The sequence below is a fragment of the Corylus avellana genome, chromosome ca11, assembly GCF_901000735.1.
Source record: "Corylus avellana chromosome ca11, CavTom2PMs-1.0".
Taxonomy (NCBI): domain Eukaryota; kingdom Viridiplantae; phylum Streptophyta; class Magnoliopsida; order Fagales; family Betulaceae; genus Corylus; species Corylus avellana.
The window spans coordinates 21,292,528-21,314,902 of record NC_081551.1 but is presented as its reverse complement, the minus strand read 5'-3'; the positions used below and the strand labels follow the sequence as shown (position 1 = coordinate 21,314,902).

Here is a 22,375-nt window from a genome sequence, read left to right as displayed (position 1 = left end):
TAAATGAATTTTAAAAAAATCATATTATTTTCATTGGTGTCTTATCTTTGGGCCATGATACTAAAAACGCCGGTGTGTATGACTGTTTATGCACGCCAAACTTTTTTTTTTTTTTTTTTAATTATAATAATAAAACATTATATTTTATTATTTTAAAATATCAAATCACCCCGGCGTGCATCACACCGGGCGTGATGTTTAACATCACCCCTTATCTTTACATCTATTGTCACCTCTCTTTTTATTATTGAGATGCCTCTTCTTCACAGTCAAGTGTATATCGTACTATCTATTTTGTTATTGTTTCATCGCAAAGGGTCATCAAACCACTCTCAATTGATGATGGGGTGTGATTGAATCACCTCTGACCATTGGGATTAAACTTTCCCCCTCCCCCCGTTGATAACAACCACCATTTTATTTTTTAAATTTATTTCCTTTTTCTTTTTAATTTTAAGTAATATATATGTTGATGGGATAAGAATGTACATGTGACAATATTGTATTGGTCTTACATGGCAGCCTCCACGGGTGGCTAATGGCAACCTACTCACAATTAGTGTATATTTGACATACAATATCATAGAAAAAAAAGTGAGATTCGAACTAATGACTTCCGCTTCATAAGACATGATCCCAAGCCAATTGAGTTACCTCTTAAGAACGAAAGCGTACAATTTTAAAAGGTTAAACTATAATTTTAAAAGTTAAATCGTGAATTTGTCAAACACATAACTAAAATTTTTTTTTTTTCTCTAAAATCACTATTTTTAAATGAAATCGTTGATGGAAAAGAGAGGCAAACATAGGACGCGAAACCATGTCTTGTTCTTTATTTACCTAAACGACGTCGCATTCTCTGTGAGAAGAGACATACTAGACCAGATTGGATAGAGCAAAACCCTAAACCCCAAAATCACTTGCGGAGCTCTCTCTCCCTCACAGTTAAGCTCGCAATCAGAGAGAGATGGTGTGGTTTCAGTGCGAGGATTGCGGAGAGGATCTGAAGAAGCCGAAGCTGCCAAATCACTTCAGGACTTGCTCCGCTAGCAAGGTCTTCTCTTAAATTTTCAAAAACCCCAGTGCCCTCATCCCCTGGAAAGTGTGGTTCACATAATTGCATGAACCCATAAAACAATAATCCTAACATAGGGGTTTTTGATTATGTTTGAATTGAATTAATTTTTTGTCTTGTTTTCATCGTGCAGTTTTCGTGTATTGATTGCGGGCAAACATTCGGGCAGCAGAGCGTTCAGAGCCACACGCAGTGCATTTCCGAAGCGGTGCGTCTCTCATTCACGCCTTCTCTTTGTAATTTTCAATGCGTTGATTGGATTATTTGATGGTAAAGAGATCGATTGAATCGCTAAGAAACGTAATGTATTGGTTTTTGGCTGTGAATCAAATGCTATTGAATCAAATGTTACTGTCAAATGCTGGAAAGTTTGTAAATGGCCTGCTCTGTTGCTACATATGCTGTATTTCTTTTCAAGTTACTTTGGTGTGTGTGATTACATTTCCCCACTGGGGCAGAAGATTTTTCGAAATTCTGTGTATTAGGCTAAAATTTTCTTTTATTATTAGGAAGGAATGGGTTTCTATTTTACCTGCTAGTGTTATCATATTGTTTGTCGTCTTGGGTATGAGCATTGATGAATGCTACTGGATCTGGCAGGATAATGTCATTTTGTTTCTCTTTTTTATTTTTCAGGAGAAATATGGTCCTAAGGGCCAAGGGAAAGCTTCAAATGGTCCAACTGCCAAAGCCAACAAAGGTTCAAAGCAACAAACCGATATCGATATAAATGTTGGGTTATCTGAACGCCCACCATGGTTCTGTAGGTGTGTTTATATCTTTTTGATCTTATTATCCTAATTATGAGCATCTTTCTTTAATCATCAAATCAGGTGGGGGGCCTTATTCAAATGATACGTATAACTTTAACACTGCATTTCTTTAATTTCTGCACGAATCTAATTACAATGATCATCATGCGGGGTTTTCTGTGTAATAAATAATTTTAGAGAGTATTTGGAAGATTAGGAGATTCATTTTCAGACCCAACAGATGTCTTGCGGCTATTCTCATGATTGGATCTGAGTTATTGTTCCTCGAATGTATCTCTGTATTTTCAGTCTCTGTAATACCAGTGCTACTAGTAAGCAGGCCCTGCTTCTCCATGCTGAAGGAAAGAAGCACAGGGCAAAAGCCCGAGCTTTCCATGCTTCGAAACAACCGCCTAAGCAGACAGAAGAATCCAATCAAGATACAAAACTTCCAACTGGAGACACCCAAAAAGATGAACTGCTTGACAATGAACATTCAAAGGAACCGAAATTGCAAGATCTACCTAAAGCTGATACTGAGCATTACAATTCAGAAGCAGATAAAGGAACTTCACCATCAAAGAAAAAGAGAAAACTTGATGCATCTGTGAACGATAGTTCAAAGAAAAAGACCAAGGATGATATTTCAGGTGACTTAGGCAATGGGGAAGTAATTCATGGCGAAGCAAAGGAAACAAAGAGTCAGTTGAAGAACGATAAGATGGCAGAACCTAGATCAAACAAAGAACAAACCAAGAAGAAAATAAAGTGGAAGAAGTTGATCACGTCAGCCTTGAAGTCTGTATGTATCTTTAATAATAATCTCTTTATATTTCCTTTTCAATGCAACAAATTGTTCCCATCATGGTCAATTGGTCATGCATATCTCTGTTTTTTAATTTTTAATTTTATTTTTACTGTGTATACATTTCTCCTTGGCTACATGTTTTTAGTTTGCGTTGATGATGTGGCATGAAAAAAAGATCCACTGCCTATCCCACATGGGGACTAAGATACATACATAATGCAGAATACTTTCTATTACAATGAATTTTGATATTATATTTGTGCTGTTTATCAAGTACACAATTTAAGTTTACTCTCTATCTTCTGCTGGGAGGCAGAATCCTGACGGAGTCCTGAAGATGAGGAGGCTCAGAAAACTTGTTCTCAAGGCTCTACAGGAATCTGGCATAACAGAAGATGAAACCAAACTCAATGATACTCTTGAGGACAAGGTCAGCCCATCTAATGGACCATGCTTTGTGTTTATTCATTTTATGGTTTTGGTATGAGTTGAACTTGACATGGCCCTAATAATTTTATGATTTTCTTGCTTGGTGCCAGATCAATTCAAGCTCCAGATTCACCATAGAGAACAAGTTCGTCCGTCTGGTGGGCAAAGCTTGAAACACATTTTTGAGTTGCATAGAAAGGAATTCCTAGCATCTTTCGGTGTAATTTCTCCAATGCAGCCTTTGCAGGCATTTGCCTATATTACATGTAATCAAAGACTTAAGCTGGGCTGGTCCTTTAGCTCCTGGCTTCCATTTCTTGGTCTTGGTTGAGTTTTTGCTGTTATTTATATTTCTTTGTCATTTATTCTGCTAGAAAAGTTTACAGAAGAAATATTTTGATCTTCATTCTTGCCAAGAAATCAAAATTTTGTGATGTCATATAATGATCTTATAGAAGACGGTGCATTTTCTTCTTCTTCCCTTTTTTTTTTCCCAGGAAAAAAGAAACAAAAATAGCAGCATCAAGGCAGGTCTTTCCCACTTTCTAGGAGAAGGAGAGAGGCAACTACTAACTAGTGAGAGGTGGGAATTCTACTAGTAGGGCGTCTAGAGGTGGTCCATTTTGTCGCATGGTGGGGCAAAAAAATTGGCACTTTTGTTAACTTTCCTAACTTTCTAAGATGAGGAAGAAGGGTGAGGAGGGTATTCAAGAGAGGCGTTTGTGGTTTTGTTACAATTTAAGCTTGGGTTTTGCACGCGCAAACTTCCTTCAATGGTGATTGTTGCGAGATTTGAAAATGCGATTTAAAAAAACTCAATTAAGATTTTAGTAAAATTGCAGCTTAGCATTTTAAATTGTAATTTAACCTTTAAAATTGTGTGTTTTAAAAATGCATCCATTATATGCAATTTGAAAATATGTATTTTCTTCATTTTCAAATCACAGTTTTTAAAATGCACTCCCAATCGGCATATTTTTTACTATTTGAATTAAAATTGTGCTTTTGGTTTAAGATATCGTAATGCCCAATGCACTATATAAGCTATCCAAACAAAGCATCACTCTATAATTGATACCAAACTGGAAAATTCTGCAAACATGTGTTCCATCTCACAATCATAACTACTAGATGAATCAACCAGGTTTTCTCCAAGAATGAACCACAAATATTTTCAGGGATCATTGGGTTGCTGTTTTAAGGAGCGGGGATGACATTCGGCCATGGATAAGGCTTCTGGAAAGCATTTATGAACCCATTGGTTTCCTTGCACGTGAACTGAGGTTTTTTGTTTTTGTTTTTTTCTATTCAATACAGGGGAGGGGTAAGGGGAAACACATGAACTGAGCTTTAAATAATCTATCATACACATTTATGAAATCTTGTGTACAGTTTACATGAAAACAATTTTTCTTGTATCTGTCCATACAAATGCAGAATATCTATAAGAGGGAAGTTTGGATTGTATCATCTAATCTCAAATTTTTGGGGAACCGCCTTGGGACTATATGTTTTTCTCATCTCTTCTGCCGTGTTATCTACATGTCCACGAAATCTCAATAATAGAGTGGCAGCGGCTAAAAGAAAAAATAAGCTGCTATGACCAACACCACAGTGAAAACTAGTGCCTGCAACGACAATAAAAATTATGCTACTTCAATATAGAGAACCTTTACACTGCAGAAAACATAAGAAAGGGTGAATATAATGCATTTTTAACAATTCTATCCAACAGCACTCACTTTAGATGTTTGATATCCTAGATTGTGACAGTGTTGGGTCGATGAACTATAAAGGCTTTGTATATGTGCTAGATCCCATGTTGATTGTGTATTTTATAAGTAATTCCAAGGAGTTTCAATTATAATTTTGACTAATATTTTTAAGATAATATGCAGATATAAGTAACACTTTCTTGGGTCATGGCCTTTTTTTCGTTAAAAAAAAAAATATAAGATAGCATTTTTTTTAACAGAGGGGGAAGTGTTAAATCAGCACTTATTCTAGCTTTATAGGAAGAAATGAATTTAATAATTTAATTAATATTCTAACAGGAAGAGAGAATAGTTACAGCAATTGCTGAGGCTGCTAGTCCTGCTCGTTCCCTCGGATCCCTGCGGTAGTGATTTCCAAAATAGAGCATTGTCGCATAGTACCAAAGCAGAGGGAATGCAAATCCTAAAAGAAATCTGTTACCCAAAAAAAAGCCATTAGATGAAGAAATATGCAGTTGGAGGAGAGACAAGGAACAAGATATACTTACGAAAACCATCCTATCCCACAGCCGAAGCATGGAAGCGGCTTGTCGTAAAACCCAAGTTGGGAGTCTTCTGGATCTTTCATCAGGGTGTACCTGCCCTTTTCCCGGCCCACAGCATCTATTACATGTCCTACCATCACCACAAAACCTCTCACTTGTCTGGACAAAAAAATTCATAAAGAGACCAACTTGATATGAAGATTTTGTTACATCATCAATTCAGAGATCTCGCATTTGTCAGATCAAGCAGAAATTTCAATGAAAATGACACAAGCAACAAGTTTTGACAAAATTAATGCAATGACAGTAATGAACTTTCATGTCCTGATAAATTACATAACCAGAAGTGATGAAAATAGGATCAAGCTTTTGTTTAGTTTCCCTTATCCATTCCGAAGCAAGCTTTTGTTGCTTGGCTGGCTATGAGAGAAGCTTTGTCTACAGGAGATGAGCTCTTATGGTGGGGCTATAAAGGTGATGTGCAATGTGCTTTCTGTCGGCATGGGATTGAAGATAGAGACCACTTATTTTTTTCTTGTGTAGTTTTAGTAGCAAAGTATGTTATGGAGCTATCCCACCTACAAGCTGGGATGCTATTGTGTCTGTTGGGTTGCAGCAATGGAGGGGAAGAACGATGAAGGCCCACCTTGTCATTTGGTTTATGGGTCTGCAATCTATAATATTTGGATAAATAGGAATGCACTGCATCATGGAGATCATCCAAACACAGTGGAGCAAGTCATAAAGCAGATCACGTGGGAAGTCAAAACGCGGCTTCTTGTTAAAGGAAAGTTCAAGACAAGAAAGGGGAATGAAGTACTCTGTGGTTTATGGGGTATTGATGGAGTTGTGGTGTGATTTTTCTGTACAGAGATTTCTGATATACACTTGGTGTGATACTGATATAGAGTTTGTTTAGTGGGTTGGTATAGTTCTGTTTTAGTGGTTAAAGTAGCTTTAGTGATTGCTAAAGCTTTCTTCGTAATGTGATACGTTGTTTGTTATTGAAAAGTTTACTCATTCATAAATAATAATAATAAAAAAGGATTTACTTTATAAATCGATCTTTGATAGGTAAACACATATAGGTACAAGTAGGATTTCTAGCAGTGGTGCCAGAACTAAATAGGAAGAATGATAAACTTAATGGAACATGGACAAAGTAGCCAAAACAAAAGGCACAATGATATATAATTCACTTAAATGGAGAGGCGCATTGACATTTACGAAGAGGATTCTCAACTTTTCTCATTATGCATTTAGTGCAAATAGGATGAATACCTTTAATTACTGAAATATATCGAGCAGATGATCTCAAAAGTTCAAGATGCTTATCAGAGGCTGATCTATCCAACTCAAGGCCATTTCTAGCAGTCTCTGCAACAACAAGAAGTGCAATTTATAGTTAGGAGGTATAAATGTCATATTTACTATTTGTTTATTAACCATGTTCAGCATGCATCAGTAATGCTTTTAAAGAGGGCAGCATGTAGAAAGCTCACAAACATGGTAACTTTTCATGTAGGAAGTGATGGCCTTTGGGCATGTTATTTGTGGGCAGCACAGGTGTAATGTCAAGGTAGATTAAATTAAGGCTTCAGGCACATTGCTCGTGCATATCACATCAAATACCATGATATCACAGTGTTTTTCATTTAGTTCTTATTTTTAGCATCCTGTAAATTACATGCACCCTCATCCCAGCTTATATGAGCAAAATCAAGATCTCTAAAAGGGTAAAAACATGAAGAAGAACAAAAAACAAGAAAGGACCATAGAACATGCCTAATATGTTTCCAATACAATGAATATGAGTCTATCCAATGACATGTAACAATTAGCGCAAAAATAAACAAAGACATATTATTCAGAGAACTTGAGTACTTTGATCCATTGTGCTAGAGAAGATGTATTCTGCAGGTTGAAGTCCTCTGTTCTGCTGCAGCCCTAACAGGATACCTGTTTTTCAAGTTTAAAGGAGCATTACAGATTTCATAGTATCTCAACAAATTTGTGATAATGCAATCGCTCGTTCCCCAGTATGTTGGAGAAAGAACAGAAGAGCAAAATTGAAAAAATGGAATCTTGCAACTATTGGGTTGGTGCGATTAATGGCTTCACCAAACCTCTAGCATATGTTAGACATATTGTATTCAGCAATTACATAATTGAAAACTTCATTTGTTTTTTCTTAGACATTTTACCTAAAGCGGTGCATCATTTCCATTACCGCGTGTACATAACAGAAAAGTTCCACAAGGAATTTTTCCCAATGTTTGCATAACAAAATATAAACTTCACTGAAGCACAAGAAGGAAAGTGTATTCTGATGGGTTAAACATTTTCCTAATAAAAGTGTGAATCATTCCCATGAGACATGTGCGTAACAAGGATTAGATAGTGAATGCCTAACAATGAGGTGTGCCTTCTTCTTCTTTCTTCCTTTCTGTGGGTGCATTAAGGAAGTCAACTCTATTATCTATTTACAGCTTCTAAGAATTTCAGCTACACAGGCACAGCAAAAACACCACCATGCTCCAAAGTCCAATCAACACAGGGAAAAAGAGAAAAGTATTCAGAATAATAACCCCAAAGAAATTGTTTAACCATAATTTGGCCGGCAATAAAGCATAACCCTCATGCACATATGCGCTAAAACAAAAGTGTGTGCTGATGCCTATCTCATTACTATCAAGTGTATAATTAACAATAAGCCATATGTTGTCTTCTATTATTGCGTTTGGAACTTTTTCTTTCAACCTCCAGAGCATAGATTGCTGCGTATAGAGTCAGTGCACAGAAGTGAATCTAAAAGCCTTTGCCCGTATGGTAAGCAATCAAAGGGATCAAAGATTTCAATATATGCTCTTAACCATGAAATTCCTATATAACACGGAGGACATAAATACCACAAACAATTAGAACAAATCTTATTACACCCATCAATCACTGAGCCAAAATTTCGCTAAATCACACAAAAAAACCCCATAATTCAGAACTCAATTTACACTATACCCAGAAGATTAGAACAATCATTCAATCAAAACAACCGAGAAAAAAAAAATGCACAAAAGAATGAAACTTGCCTGTCAAAAACAGGAACTGAGCAATAAAAGTTGGTTTCTTTTCTGAGCTCCTGCCCTCTTCCTTCAGATCAGAAATATGGAAAAAGAAACAAAAATATGTATATTTGCAACTGGGAATAGCTTTCAAGTGACAAGCAAGGATCCCTTCAACATTAAACAAATGAAAGCTGAGCAAAATTGACCACTCCTTTGTCTCGTACACGAAATATACAATTGTTCATAATTATCAAGTTTATTCAACTTACCATTTTCTTTAGAAAATTCCCAAAAAGAAAAAAGGAAAGAAAAAAAAAAACAAAAGAAAATATTTTGAGGACCTGTACGTCAAGACCTCTCTTTATTGAGGTAGGTAGCTGAGCCGTGAAGTTTGATTGGGTAAAAGTACCAAAAGACCACTATGCCCTTGTTTGACTTTCATTTTTCTTTAGAATCCTGGATTTTTATTGGTGAATGCCTCCACTGGGTGAGAAATCGTTTTCCTATTCTCTGACCCCTTTGTTGTTGCCGACTCGACAGCAAATAATTGGATTGCCAGTTCGAGAATATACCCTATCTGCCTATCTCCAATAATATTATAATTTTCCTTTATAATTATAAATAACAGTTTAGTAATTAGCAATGTAAAGTCTATTTTTTATTTTATAATTATTTTATAATGTTGATATAACAATTATAATTCATCTTTAAATTAGTCATGATTAAAAAAAATAATTTTAAAAGTTCATTGTGAGACTGCAATTACTAAATTATTAAATTTTCAGTAATTACTAAATTATTAAATTTGAGTAATGTTAAAGCCTATATTTTTATCTTATAATTATCTCATAATACTAATATGACAATCTTAATTAAACCTTAGATTAGTTATTGTTTTAAAAAAAAAAATTAAAAATTAATTAAAACTAATGTATTTGAAATAATTATGAAATAGAAATATAATTTTTTAAATTACTCATAAATTTTATCTATCTAATTTTATTGCTTAACTTTTTCTCTACTAAAATATTGATACCTCTAATTTTTTAAACCTAGCCCAAAAAAAATAATACCCCTATTATGTAATTTTTATTGGTAAGTGGGTTTTGGAAGATTCTGTCAGTCTCAATCCCTATCATAGTGTTGTTCTTCTTAATCATATATTGAAACAATAAATTATTGTTATCATTATTGTAGAAGCAAAAGACAAACGTGTTATTTTATGAAATTGTCTTCTAATTTTGTTTATTTTGTTTATTTTTTTTTTTTTTTATTTATGTTAAAAACATGAAACAAAAGAGAAATAACCATCTATCAGAGTCACTAGAATGAAATTATGCAATGGGTTCGAATCTCGAGCAATTTGGACCAGATAAATGCTAGGGGTTAATATATATATATATATATATATATATATATTTTCATATTTGATTCATCTCATTTTATAAATTAACTATTAAATTTGTAGATTTATATGAACTCTATATAAGTTAATGATAGACTTCACAAATTTAATGATTGATTTATTAAATTTGTATGATAATAGAATAATGTTAGGTACCATTTTTTTATCTTCCTAAAATCCTCCTAAAGCTGATGTGGCTTTTAAAATCACCATTAAATTTTAAATGAATCATATTTGAATTTTGATTCAATGGTGATTTTGAAAGTCACATCAACTTTAAGAAGATTTTAGAAGAATAAAAAGATGGTACCTAACATTACTCATGAGAATATGAGGTGAATATAAAAAATTTATTGACCCTAGACATTTTTCATTATATAATTCACCCGGCAAAAAAAAATAATTGACTGACCAAGACCTATTGGAGCAGGTGACTTTGATAAAAAGTCTTTGATATTCAGTGTTTCAATACCAAGCAATTGAATAACAAAATAAATGAAAATCTGAATCATTATCAAATGTGTCATATGATGGGGACTCTTGCCCCTTTACACCATTCATTTGGTGTGGTGCACCAAATCCAAATGTATGCATACCCCACTCGATAAGGACATCTCTCATGATGAATCCCCACATATTTGAGCCAACCTTGCTTCTTCTTCTTCTTCTTCTTCATTTTTTTTTTTAGAAAAAAAGAATTATTTAATTTTTTGAAGATTTTATATGCAGTTAAACATAGGACCATCAGGCAAGTAATAATTAGAGTAAAGATTGCCGTTGGCCATAATTCAACATCAACAGGGTTTGATTATATTTGATAGGTGCTTACCTTTTTTTTTTTTTTTCTTTTCTGGTGGGCTTGCCAAGTTCAAAGCATTGGAAAAAGCTGTGTCACCAACTGTTGGTGGTTGCCAAGTTGGTTTCAAAATATGGATTAAGCTTTGGGTCCGGTTGGAATTTGATTCATTGAAATTGGAATGAGAAGTGCTAGGGAGCCAAATAAATAAAAAAAAAAAAATTTGAAACTAACGTGGCAGACCGTGAGTGACAGACAAGAGAGAAAGATTTGCATTTTTTTAATTTACAAACCATTGTTACGTCAGTTTATAAATTTGACGTCAATAATCTGTTACGGTGGCCACCCATGTTAAAAAAAAAAGGGGGGGGAAGGGGGGTGCTGGCAAAAAAAAAAAAGAAGTGTTTTTAGAAAATTTTAGAGTTACGGTGTTTTAGGAAATTTGATTCAATTCCAATAAAGAAATTTGATCATATCTATGTTGCCACCGGACCAGGCTTAAATGCGGTAGTTTTATGGTGCTGTAGTCTAAAACTGAAAATAAATAAATAAATAAAAATTTAAAAATCTAAAAAAAAAAAAAAGGAAAAGAATCCTTTGATTTTTCTTTTAGTTTTTTAATAGTTTTAGGTTTTTAATATTTAATAAATTTTATATTAATCATTTAAAAAAAAAATTTATTGCTCAAAACAACCCCGAGGTCGTTTTGGACTACAACACCATGCGGTAGTTTAAGCCTGATCCGTTTCCACCAAACGAGAGAATAAGAATATTCCTAATAATACATATTCCAATTCTTAAGAAATCACATTTTAAATGTACCAATCGTAGCCCGGCCAAGTGTAATTTTACTCATAAAAAAAAAAAAAAAACCTGATATGTATATCATTGAGTCTTGATTTGAGGACAAGCAGACCACTTTTATGATTGGCGTTGGGTTGTTATGAAAAGTGGGTTTTTTAAGCAGCTGCTGATAATTGATATGCAGAATTGGTGGTTATATGGTGATTTTAATTAATTGAACCACTTTTATCATCTCCAAGCAAAGTCAAAAGTGCACTGCATCTCTCTTGCTTAGCTTGGAAGAACATTTTAGGACATAATTTGAATTTTGAAGGGAGTATATCTAACTTTTCTCTAAGAATATTTGGTATGGGGAAATGCATGTACTCTCCTACTGTTTATTTAGCCATAGGTGGATATTATTTTTAAAAAATTGAGTTAAAGAAATAAGAGAACACAAGAACACAAAACATTCCCCTTTGGTATATGTGTATCAATCCGTGGAAGATTGAAAATGAATCCTTATTAACAACACATTGACTTGTTTGTTAATGTTTTTTAGAGGGTATTTTTTGTTTTAAAAAAGTATTATGACGTGACATAAAAGTAAAAGCAATTTTGACTATTTTGTAAGAGTTTTGTATATTGAATTGTTTGTTAATGTTTTTGTTTTGAAACAATAAAGCAAAAGAGAGAATGAAAAAACGTTCACAAACAAAGCTGTTATGAAACAAATCTTTAAAACGGCAAGACCGCCTTATAAAATTTACCTTCACCTTAAAAAAGTCTGAGTGTCGCTTAACTCAAAGTAAAATTCTTATAATTCAATCTATGAAACTGGCATCGGTCTTAGAGTATACAATTCTCACATGTATTTTTAATAGAATTAGCAAAAAATGTAATTTTCATTCACATGCATTTTTAAATACATTGATTTAATATACGGAATTGAAAAATAAAAAATAAAAAAAATTTATCCCAAAAAGTTTATTTGCCGAGGCAGTACCGCAGTAGGCCCAGAGATAGGCCTGTCGAACGCTAACTGGGCTTGTTTCAAGCCCAAAACAACGTAGCCCAAGAATGGAACAGTCCAAGCCCGTAAAAGTCCCTCCACCCACACGACATTCTCCGTAGATCCACCAGTACTCTCTGGAACGCCACTTTCCGGACCCAACGTACAACCCTGCATTGCACAGGCAATGTTCGCTACTTTTCTTTCGCCTTCTTGTTCAAAGTTGGTTCTTTTTTCTGCGTGCGCGTGATTTTCAGGACAATTGAGAATGAGTTCGAACGGTAATGTCAGTGAAATCAGTGGCAGCGATCAGAATCATGGCGGCGTAATAGACATATATCCTCTGAGTTGCTACTACTTTGGATCCAAAGAAGCCAGTCCCTTTAAAGACGAGACCTTGGCCGATCGTACTCAGAGAATGAAGTCCAAGTACACCCTCCAACACACAAACTCACAATCTCTCACTCACTATGTTTGCTCAACTGGGTGTGTTTTGTTTTCATTGAATTATTGGTTTTTTTTTTGAACTTTCTTTTGTTGTTATTTTGTTTAGCTATGCTGCTTATGGGTTGAGGACTTGTGTGAAAGCTGTGATTCTGGTTAGTCATCTAGTCTTTATCGTGATGATTTCTCTTTTGGTTTTTAATTTTATATTTTGCTTGTGCTGCTCTGTAATTTTTTTGTACTTTAATTCATCTTTTTCTTTGTTTTCATTTTGTTTCTGTATATGGGTTTAAAATTGTTTTCCGAGAGTGGCCATTTTGAGTTTTGTTGGAATAGAGGTTAACGATTTAATATTTGCTTATTAATCTCAACGATGACACCAGCTCAGCTCCTCTTAAACCACTTGCTATCTGTGATACTAGTCCTGCTTGAAGTACTTGTTGATTATAATATCGATTCTGCCTAAAATAGTTTTTGATGTGAGATGATACGAATTATGAAACCTGCATCATTTACTGATTTGGCATTCTAGGCCCGCATAAAGGGTTGGTGTAAGACTACAAATCTAGATGGATTTGCTTGCAGAATTTTATGGTTTATATAATATAGCTCTGAGTTAGACAGACACATTATGCATATACATTTTTTTTTTTTTTAAGTAATTTTGAGTTCTGTTCAAAATTGAATCTTTTTATTCAACTTGTTACCCTCTCAAGGTGGAGGTGACAATATGGACAATTGACATCTTTTATGAAAATTCTCTTTTCTTGATTGATAATTTTTATAATCTCTAAGGTTTCTCTTAAAATAGCATGATTTTGACAATTTGTTTTCCATTGAGTACAAAATGATACTATAGTGAAAGGATGTGGCTGTTGTTAAATCAGGTTGAGTTGTTCAACCATCCTCATTTGTTGCTGTTGCAAGTAAGAAATTCCATCTTCAAGCTTCCTGGTGGCCGCTTAAGACCAGGTGAATCAGGTAAATTGACAGCTCATCAAATTTCATACAGGGAGGGGGAATTTCTGTTCAGTTGTCGGATATTGTTACAAGGGTTTACTGAACTAGGAACCTTTTGAATTGAATGTCCAGATATTGATGGATTGAGACGTAAGCTGTCGAGAAAGCTTTCTGTCGATGAAAGCGGTGGTGAGACTGAATGGGAGGTATCAAAGTCTTTTGAAATTTAGATTGTGTTTATATTGCAGTGTTATCATCACAGAAAGTTAATATGAATTATGAATCAATGTTAGGTGGGAGAATGCCTTGGGATGTGGTGGAGGCCTGACTTTGAAACATTACTGTATCCATACTTGCCACCTAATGTAAAAAAGCCTAAGGTAGTCGATCCGCTTAAACCACCTCCTTCGAGTTTTGATGCCATAGAGAACTTATTTCTAATGCTTTTCTTGTCTGTAGGAGTGCACAAAACTCTTTCTTGTGAGATTGCCAGTTAGTCGGAGGTTCATAGTACCTAAAAACCTAAAATTGCTGGCAGTTCCATTGTGCCAGATACATGAAAATCACAAGGTAATGAACTTCATATTCTTGCTAGACATTGATGATGTGCGATGGAGATTGAATCAGTCCATTGTGATTCACTTAGATTTGAGACTTGTTATAGATTGCTTTCAACTCGTTTTGTATTTCTTATCACTTCTTTGAGATAAGAACTTTTTCAGATTTCAACAATTAACCAACTTTTGTGTGCTTAAATGCCATCTGAAATCCCATGATTGATATGATCTCCTTGGACATCCAACTTCGCTCTTAGATAAAGGTGAGAGCCAGGTTTGATTTGTTTCAATTGTTGCATTGCAGACATACGGACCGGTCATATCGGGCGTGCCGCAGCTGCTATCCAAATTTTCATTCAACATCATTGAATCTTAAAATCAACCTCTATATGTCAAGTATATGGGATCATGAAGAAGGATGTGTGTGAAGAAGGTTTTTTAACTGCGGCATTAATTCCATGGAATCTGGACTGGCACTTGTATATATGTTGGTTTTCTATAGTTTACCAAAGGTGGTGAAACCGCAATATAAATCTTACTTTTATGCTTTGGCGTGACTATTTTCTTCTACTATGTAAATGCCTGAATTAATGGGTATAATCGAAGTTTTGAAGATTATGGAAAGACAATAGCAGAATTACAGCTAGATTGTTGTCTATAATAGTTTTCATACTTCTAGTGTTCATGATTTTCTTGATCTTTTAACTTTTTCTTGATAGATGTTCCTCTTGTGTACTTTTTCGAGTATTTGGGTTGCACCTTTTTGCATTTAATGAAATTTGTGTACTAGAAGTCTAAATAGATGTTTCTAAGGTTTCTGAGAATGCCAGGAGCAAAAGAGCTGCATCTCCATGGTTGCTTTAGTGTTTACTCCATGGCAGGCACTCGGATGATTCCAAAACCCTTTTTTTTCCCCTCTCTTTGTAAAATATTGATTTAGGCCTCGAATTTTGTTTGATTAGGGACATCATTTTCATACATGTTAGCCAGCCCCCTTTTCCTTTTGTGAACTTTCCCCCTACTTTCCCTCAACAGGAAGTCAAGATTTTGATGGATGCTATGTGCATTACATGGTTATATATGAAAAGTCATGCTCTATACATTATGCTTCCTTTCATTGGATCATTCAGAGAAGGTGCTAACGGTAATTAGAATTGACACTGAAAGTTACAGTTGGATGTGATGGGAGAGTAAGCGCGTATGTGGTGACTGATGATGATGATGATAGTTATGTGTAGGCGGCGGCTATGGTGTGTCTAGTGGTTGTGGGGGATGATAAAATGATGATGGTGGTTGTGGCTGTAGACAGCATTTAAACCCAACTAGCTAAAGGTTATTTTGGTCATTCGCTGGTAAAAATGTAACTGGATCCGGCTAGCTACTTTAGCTCAAAAATTAGTGAGCTGCTAAAGTTTTGGCTAGCCGATATGCAAATTCAATGAAAATGTAGTTGCATCTGACTAGCTACATTAACCTAAATATTTATGAGCTGTTAGAGGGCTCTTTACTCTGGATAAAACATGCATATGACTTTGAAATGTATGTGCTTTAAAATAAAAAAAATAAAAAAATGAAATAGTGCAAATATATAGTTAAATAAGAGTGTAAGATGTAAATATTTTTGAAAAGTGTGATTTTATCGAAAATTGAGAGAAATTCTGCTAAGCAAGATGTGAATGCTTGTTGACTAAAATATATTTGAGATTATGGTTATCACTTTTATTTCTTCTATCTTTTCCGTGTTCCCTCTAATTTGCCTCACATAACAATTGTAATTTCTTAGACCCCATTTCCCCATCTCCATAAAAAGGAAAATCTAAGAGCATATTCATTAGGGTAGACCAATCGCTCGTAATAGCTAAATTTGACTATTATTAGCCTTTTTTTCCCAAGTAGAATGGTCAAATGTAGATTATATTTGGTATTGGTTTCAAAAAGTTTTTTTTTTTCTTTATAAAACCAAAAAACATGTTTTTCTTGAAACACTTAACAAGCAATTGACTTTTCAAAAAACAAACACAACGCACTTTATTAGAGATATTTTCATACCTTCTTATAGGAATGTTTAGAGAAAAGATATACTTAATTTTTCAGGCATAAGGCAACTTCTTATTTATGAAAATATTAGAAGAAAAAAAAAAGAAAAAAAAGAAAAGTGGTCGCACAAGCACCTCCAACAAAGAAGCGGGGTTGTTGCCAATTATTTGTGTTGAATAAAGGTTATTGCGTGACCATTTTTGTTGGATAACCATCCCTAAATTTTAAAGGTGGCCACATTGGCACATCTGTTTTGGTTAAAGGTGCCGATTGTGACCACTGCAACAAGACAATGGTCGCCCCAATTGGCGGGGGCTATGCGGCCACCTCAACCCTATTTTATTTTAAAAAAAAAATTATTTTTATAAGCAATAATATATTTTACCAAAGTAAGCATGTTTAGTATTTTATTTACTTGAAAATACAAATTACATTTCAATAAGTTTAATAAACAAATTCTGAAGTCCACAAAAAAGAAATATATTCTTACGTGTAAACACACATATTTTCAAACCATTAATTATAAACATACACTAATAATGCTTTGCTTTTTTCCACGTCTGTCATATCATGGTTTGTACGCATTTAAATCATTACACACTTTTCTTTGCACGAGCTTAATTAATGAACAGAAAATCAACGTAACAAAAGTAAAAAAAACAAAAACAATTAACCGTAATTGATCATTTTTTCTTTTTCTTTTTTTAGTCAATGCCATTAATAATTAATTTTTCCAAATTGATCATAGAACCAATGATGGAGAATACGATCTGTCTAGTTCATTTTGGACTGAAAAATTTTTAGGCAATGGTCAAAAGATCTTAGGGCCATAAATTGGACATCTGTCCCATTAATATAAATAATAGGGTAAAGTCCACTTAACCCCTTCAAACTACTGTTCAATTGACAATCTACCCCCTAAACTATCAATTACGACAATTTATTCACGTACTAAAACAATGACAATGTGTCCTCCAATGTTAACAAAATGATGAAATTACCCCTATAAAATTTTCACTAAAACAAAAATACCCTTAAAAATTTGAAAAAAAAAAAATTTTAGTATTTTTATTTTTATTTTAGTAAGGGTAATTTCATCATTTTGTTAAAATTCGAGGTACATGGTCATTGTTTTGGTAGTTTGGGGGGTAAATTGTCGCAATCGATAGTTTAAAGGGTAAATTATCGTTGAAATGGTAGTTTGAGAGAATTAAGTGGACTTTATCCTAAATAATAAAAAAAATATTATTTATACTTTATAAATAATTAAAAATTAAAAAAATTAAAAATTAAAAAATATTTTATAACTAGGGAGTGATGCGGCCTAAGGTGGTCAAAGTCATCTCATGGCCCATGAAAGTAGTTCGACCACCCCCATTGGCCAAATTAAAAAAGAAAACAAAAAATAGTTTTATTTGGCCAATGGGAAGGTCCTGCCACCCCAAGGCCAAACGATTATTTTTTTATTTTTTAAGATTAGCCCTTGGGATGGGTTTAGGATCATGACGACCACTGATGGGTTGGTTCCACCATGCATCATGCATGTCCTTGTTCAATAAAAGCGGCACCAGTTTTTGTTGGTTCCACCATGCATCAGGCATGTCCTTGTTAAGTAAAAGCGGCAACAGTTTTATCTTATTTCCTCGGGAGGAGAGTAAAAAGGGACAGACATTTCGGAGGAAAGCCGATGCACAGCAATCAACATTATTGTATCAGCTCACAGCGGGCAAAATGGATGATGGTGGGGGAGCCACGCGGCCATGCCCCCTGAGCTTAGCCAGTAGGTGCAACCAAGTTAATAGACCCTCATATTATTAATCACTCAGCCACCTTTTTGTCCAACCCGAGTTAACTGTGTCCGATGTGTTATCGTTTTTATTATAACTTCTTTACAAATTGATATAGTGATAACGCTAATCATTAACATATGAATTATGATATAGAAATTTAAATGACACTTGTCAATTTATTAACTAACGTAATTATAAATAAATTATAGTAGACGAGCCTCTTCCTAACTACTCTTAAATCATGTCGGGTTTGAGACTTATCCAAAGCATGATTAAATGTACATGGGTGTGACATTTCACCTATTTGAATTAATTATGTGGATATAATTTATTAAATCTTAAAAGAAGTACTATCATAATGAGTACAATCAAAGTATAATTAAATCGATCTTTAATATTATAATTTACATTACAAACTATGCTTAGTTGAGGCAACCTATAGATTTGAGTAAAATATTTTTAAATTCTTATGTATGATCATAATATTAAGTTATTAAATATTGATAGGCGAGTTTAGTTGCTTAAAAAAAAAAATTATATGTGTTTTTTTTGGTGCTTTCTTAGTGTCATCTTCGTTTAAAGTGGATATTATTTTATATAAAAAAAAATTACTCTTATTTATCTCATTTAATTTTAAAAAAATAATATATACGTAAAATTATAAAAAGAGTAATACTAGGTATTATCTTTTTATCCTCTTAAAGCTGATGTTACTTTCAAAATCACCATTAAATTTTAGATGAATCATACTTGAATTTTGATATAACGGTGATTTTGAAAGCCAAATTAACTTTAAGAAGATAAAAAGATGGCTTTTAACATTACTCATAAAAAAATACTAAAAAAACACTTAGCATTTTCCTCGTAGGAAATATTAATTGGTTTATTAACCATGGAATGATTTAGCATATGTCGGTAATTAAAGGCATTAATTACATTGTCACCATAGAGTAGGATGAAATCCCATGCTCTAGTTGTAATAGTAGTAGATATTTAATATTTTCAGAGACAGAGTGACGTGGCCCCTGTGTCCTTCCCTGAGCACCATTATTCCATGTACTTTCACCAGCATGAATGCCTGGACACGAATACGTTAGTCCTGCAAGCAGCTTTATTTAGCCCAACGGTTCATCAGTGTCTGAATCTGTGTCTTGAGATTTGAACACGTATTCATTCTCTCCTCCCTCAAATTTTTTAAAATATAAAATTCTTATATTTTAAAATTTAATGTCTTTATTACATCTAACTAACGATCTAAATAAATACAAAAATTTATGTATTAACAACACAATTAATTATAGTTTTTAACTTACCCACATGCCTTGGTAACACATAAACCACTTCTTTTATTTGAACCATTAGAAATAATGAAGGGTTCAAATTTTAAAATCTGATAATTTTATATGAGAAATGTTAGGTGTTCTTGTAGTGTTCTCATGGTATTATATAAACTGTGATGTGCCTTTTAAAATCATTAATATATTAAAAGTCAATAATGATAATCTAAAATTCAACGATAATTTTAAAAATCACATCACAATTGAGAGGATACTAAGAGAACACTAAAAGAATACCTAACATTTTTATATTTTAAAAAATTTGAGGGGATCATAATCTCTCATCTCAACGGATTGAGATTTCCTATTATTTTAAAATCTGAATCATTCATTATATTTAACGGTCCAAACATATGTACAAGTTTATGTTACGAAAACAAATAATTTTAATTTTTAACATGTCAAACTCAATAATACACAAAAAAAAAAAAAAAATTATATTGATTTATACCATTGGATAGAATAATCCAAATTTCATTTAGAACATTGTTGTCTATCTTTTTCAATGCCATTTTCTCGGAAAATAAAAACAAGTGCGAACGCAGACTCATCGGGCCATTATCATGTGTTCAATGTCAATGACTCAATAGCCTAGTCGGACCAAAAACACGTGGTCCATCGCGTTTTAAACAATTTGGCATAATGGTCTAAAGTGTGGTCTCCGGGAAGTTGCTGACCGGCCATGGTCGTCAACTCGCCCTGAGGCTCAAGTCTTTTGATTCTGTTTTGTTTTGGTTTGAAAAGTATTGTGAAGTGATGCAAAGACGAAAATTATTTTTTGTATTTTCACGAGGTTTATATGTTTGAATTGTTTGTTAATATTTTTATTTTATAAATAATAAACAAAATAAAAATTATAATAAACAAAACCGTACTTTTCTTTAAATACAAATGACAAGCAACTCACTTTTTTATAAATGCTTCATTTTTTTTTCGAGTAATTCTCTCGTCCTCTTAATTTTTAAAATTATCATTAATAAATTGGTCAAGAGAAATTCTCAAATCTATAAAAGAGTAATGTTATGTACTATTTTTTTTTTTAAAATTTTTTTTTTTTTTAAAGTTGATGTGGCTTTTAAAATTATAATTAAATTTTAGATGAATCGTACTTAAATTTTGATTTAATGGTGATTTTGAAAGCCACATCAGTTTTGTCCCCAAGAGGTAGCTCAATCGGCTGAGACTACACTTAATGAAGTAGAGGTCACTAGTTCGAATCCCCCTCCCCCCTTTTGTGCAGACATGTCAAAAAAAAAAGAAAGCCACATCAGCTTTAAAATAATAAAAAAATAATACTTAGCATTACTCAAAATATTAATGAAAAGTTGGCTAGATTATGTAAATATTCAATTAAAAAAAAAAAAGAAGCTAAATAGTATTGTTATTAGGTAGATAAAATTTCAAATGCACGGTCCCACCATGTAAGAACCATACATAAGATGAGATGTTCAAATGTCGTATAATTGTTAGAAATAACTTTTTTACAAAAAAAAAAAAAAAAAAAATAATATATATATATATTTTTTATACAAAAGAGAAATATATTCGAACTAGTGATCTCCGCTTTATTAAACATAGTCCCAACTGATTGATCTATCTCTTAAGACAAAAAAAGAAAAATAACTGTTCGCAAACATTATACGGTAATAAAAATCCAGAAATAGTAAATTGTATAATTCTTCTTCAACTTGTTCTTTTTACTTGAATGGGGAAAAAACTTTATTCTTTTTTCTTTTCCTGAAAAGTTAAAAAAAAAAAAAAAAAGAAAGAAAGAAAAAGAAGAAAAGGAAAAAGATGGCGCGCGGGTAAAGAGAGGAAAAGTAAACGAAAGTCCAAGTCCCATCTTCTTCCTGGATTCTTTCTGGTAATGGTGACCGCCTGACCGGTCTTCACCAACCAGCCAATAACAGCTCTAGTCTAAAGCTTTCTTATTTAAAACAATTTATTGATCTCTCTCCTCTGAAACCCTAGCTTGATTACCATTCATATCCCTCAGCAAAGGCTCGCTACGCGAGGTAGAGAGAGAGAGAGAGAGAGAGAGAGAGAGCAGAATGAAGAAGGGAAACTTAATGCGTAACCTCAAGCTCACTCTCCCTCATCCGGATGAGGTGTCCTTGGCCAATTTCCTGTAGCTCACTCTATCTCTGCCTTTCCATAATGTTGTGTATGCGTTTTAGTGTTTCGTTTTTTGGCTTATTGTGGTTGGTTGTGGGTTCGTGGTAGGACTCAGAGCGGTACGTTTATGGATGGAGATCTGCTCGTGAACAGGGACGGGGTTCGGATCGTCTCTCAGACCGAAGTTGAAGCAGTAAGATTTGATGTTTTGGTTTCAGTTTCTGAAATTTTTGATTCTTTCTCAGCTCAGTGTTCTTGCATTTGATTACTGGAATATCATTCTGGGAAAAAAGGGTATGTATGATGTTTCCTTATCTGCAATCCGGGTGTTTGGAATTTTAGCTCCTCTGTGTTCAAATTAAGCATCACTCGCATATGGGGTACTTGTGATACTTCTTTTTCTGCAATCTGTTTGAGATCCACTGATCTGTGCGTTTCGTATTTGTCAAATAATGGGTTCAATATATGTTATGCCCTGAGTTTTTCCCTGCATGAGATTTTCTTTGTTTTTGTTTCATATTTGCAGCCACCCCCCATCCAGCCAGCAGACAACCAGTTGAGTTTAGCAGACATAGACTCGATTAAAGTTATCGGAAAAGGAGCTGGCGGAATTGTGCAATTGGTGCAGCACAAATGGACTGGCCAGTTTTTTGCATTAAAGGTAGTGGAAAATTTAACACTTATCATGATTCTTTTTTTGTTTTAATGTCATTCACCCTCTAAATTTCCAGTGAAATATCTTGTTAATGTAAT

General features: G+C 33.7%; 4 protein-coding genes across 4 annotated transcripts in view; 3 read left to right on the top strand and 1 right to left on the bottom strand.

Moving 5' to 3' along the window:
* The first annotated feature begins 857 nt into the window (after nucleotides 1-857).
* On the top strand, nucleotides 858-3,468 carry LOC132166020 (UBP1-associated proteins 1C). Its single transcript, XM_059576757.1, has 6 exons — nucleotides 858-1,054; nucleotides 1,209-1,283; nucleotides 1,712-1,842; nucleotides 2,137-2,629; nucleotides 2,952-3,065; nucleotides 3,175-3,468. Exons 1-6 carry the CDS (start codon nucleotides 968-970, stop codon nucleotides 3,235-3,237), a joined length of 963 nt encoding a protein of 320 aa, XP_059432740.1. The 5' UTR covers nucleotides 858-967; the 3' UTR covers nucleotides 3,238-3,468.
* Nucleotides 3,469-4,408: 940 nt separating this feature from the next.
* Nucleotides 4,409-8,614, bottom strand: LOC132166385 (uncharacterized). Its single transcript, XM_059577189.1, has 6 exons — nucleotides 8,411-8,614; nucleotides 7,209-7,283; nucleotides 6,606-6,701; nucleotides 5,328-5,454; nucleotides 5,136-5,253; nucleotides 4,409-4,692 (listed from the first exon to the last, which is right to left on the bottom strand). The coding sequence occupies exons 2-6, from the start codon at nucleotides 7,216-7,218 to the stop codon at nucleotides 4,642-4,644; spliced, it is 402 nt and encodes a 133-aa protein (XP_059433172.1). The 5' UTR covers nucleotides 7,219-7,283; nucleotides 8,411-8,614; the 3' UTR covers nucleotides 4,409-4,641.
* Nucleotides 8,615-12,517: 3,903 nt separating this feature from the next.
* Nucleotides 12,518-15,026, top strand: LOC132166036 (pre-mRNA cleavage factor Im 25 kDa subunit 1). Its single transcript, XM_059576777.1, has 7 exons — nucleotides 12,518-12,811; nucleotides 12,936-12,981; nucleotides 13,714-13,807; nucleotides 13,919-13,992; nucleotides 14,080-14,166; nucleotides 14,246-14,356; nucleotides 14,648-15,026. The coding sequence occupies exons 1-7, from the start codon at nucleotides 12,651-12,653 to the stop codon at nucleotides 14,717-14,719; spliced, it is 645 nt and encodes a 214-aa protein (XP_059432760.1). The 5' UTR covers nucleotides 12,518-12,650; the 3' UTR covers nucleotides 14,720-15,026.
* A 6,282-nt stretch (nucleotides 15,027-21,308) lies between these two features.
* LOC132165221 (mitogen-activated protein kinase kinase 2-like) overlaps nucleotides 21,309-22,375 on the top strand; it is a 1,363-nt gene continuing 296 nt past the window's right edge. The window contains exons 1-3 of the mRNA XM_059575708.1: nucleotides 21,309-21,635; nucleotides 21,731-21,815; nucleotides 22,149-22,283. Coding sequence (XP_059431691.1) covers nucleotides 21,559-21,635; nucleotides 21,731-21,815; nucleotides 22,149-22,283 — 297 coding nt within the window. The 5' untranslated portion in view covers nucleotides 21,309-21,558. The remainder of the gene's footprint in view (nucleotides 21,636-21,730; nucleotides 21,816-22,148; nucleotides 22,284-22,375) is intronic.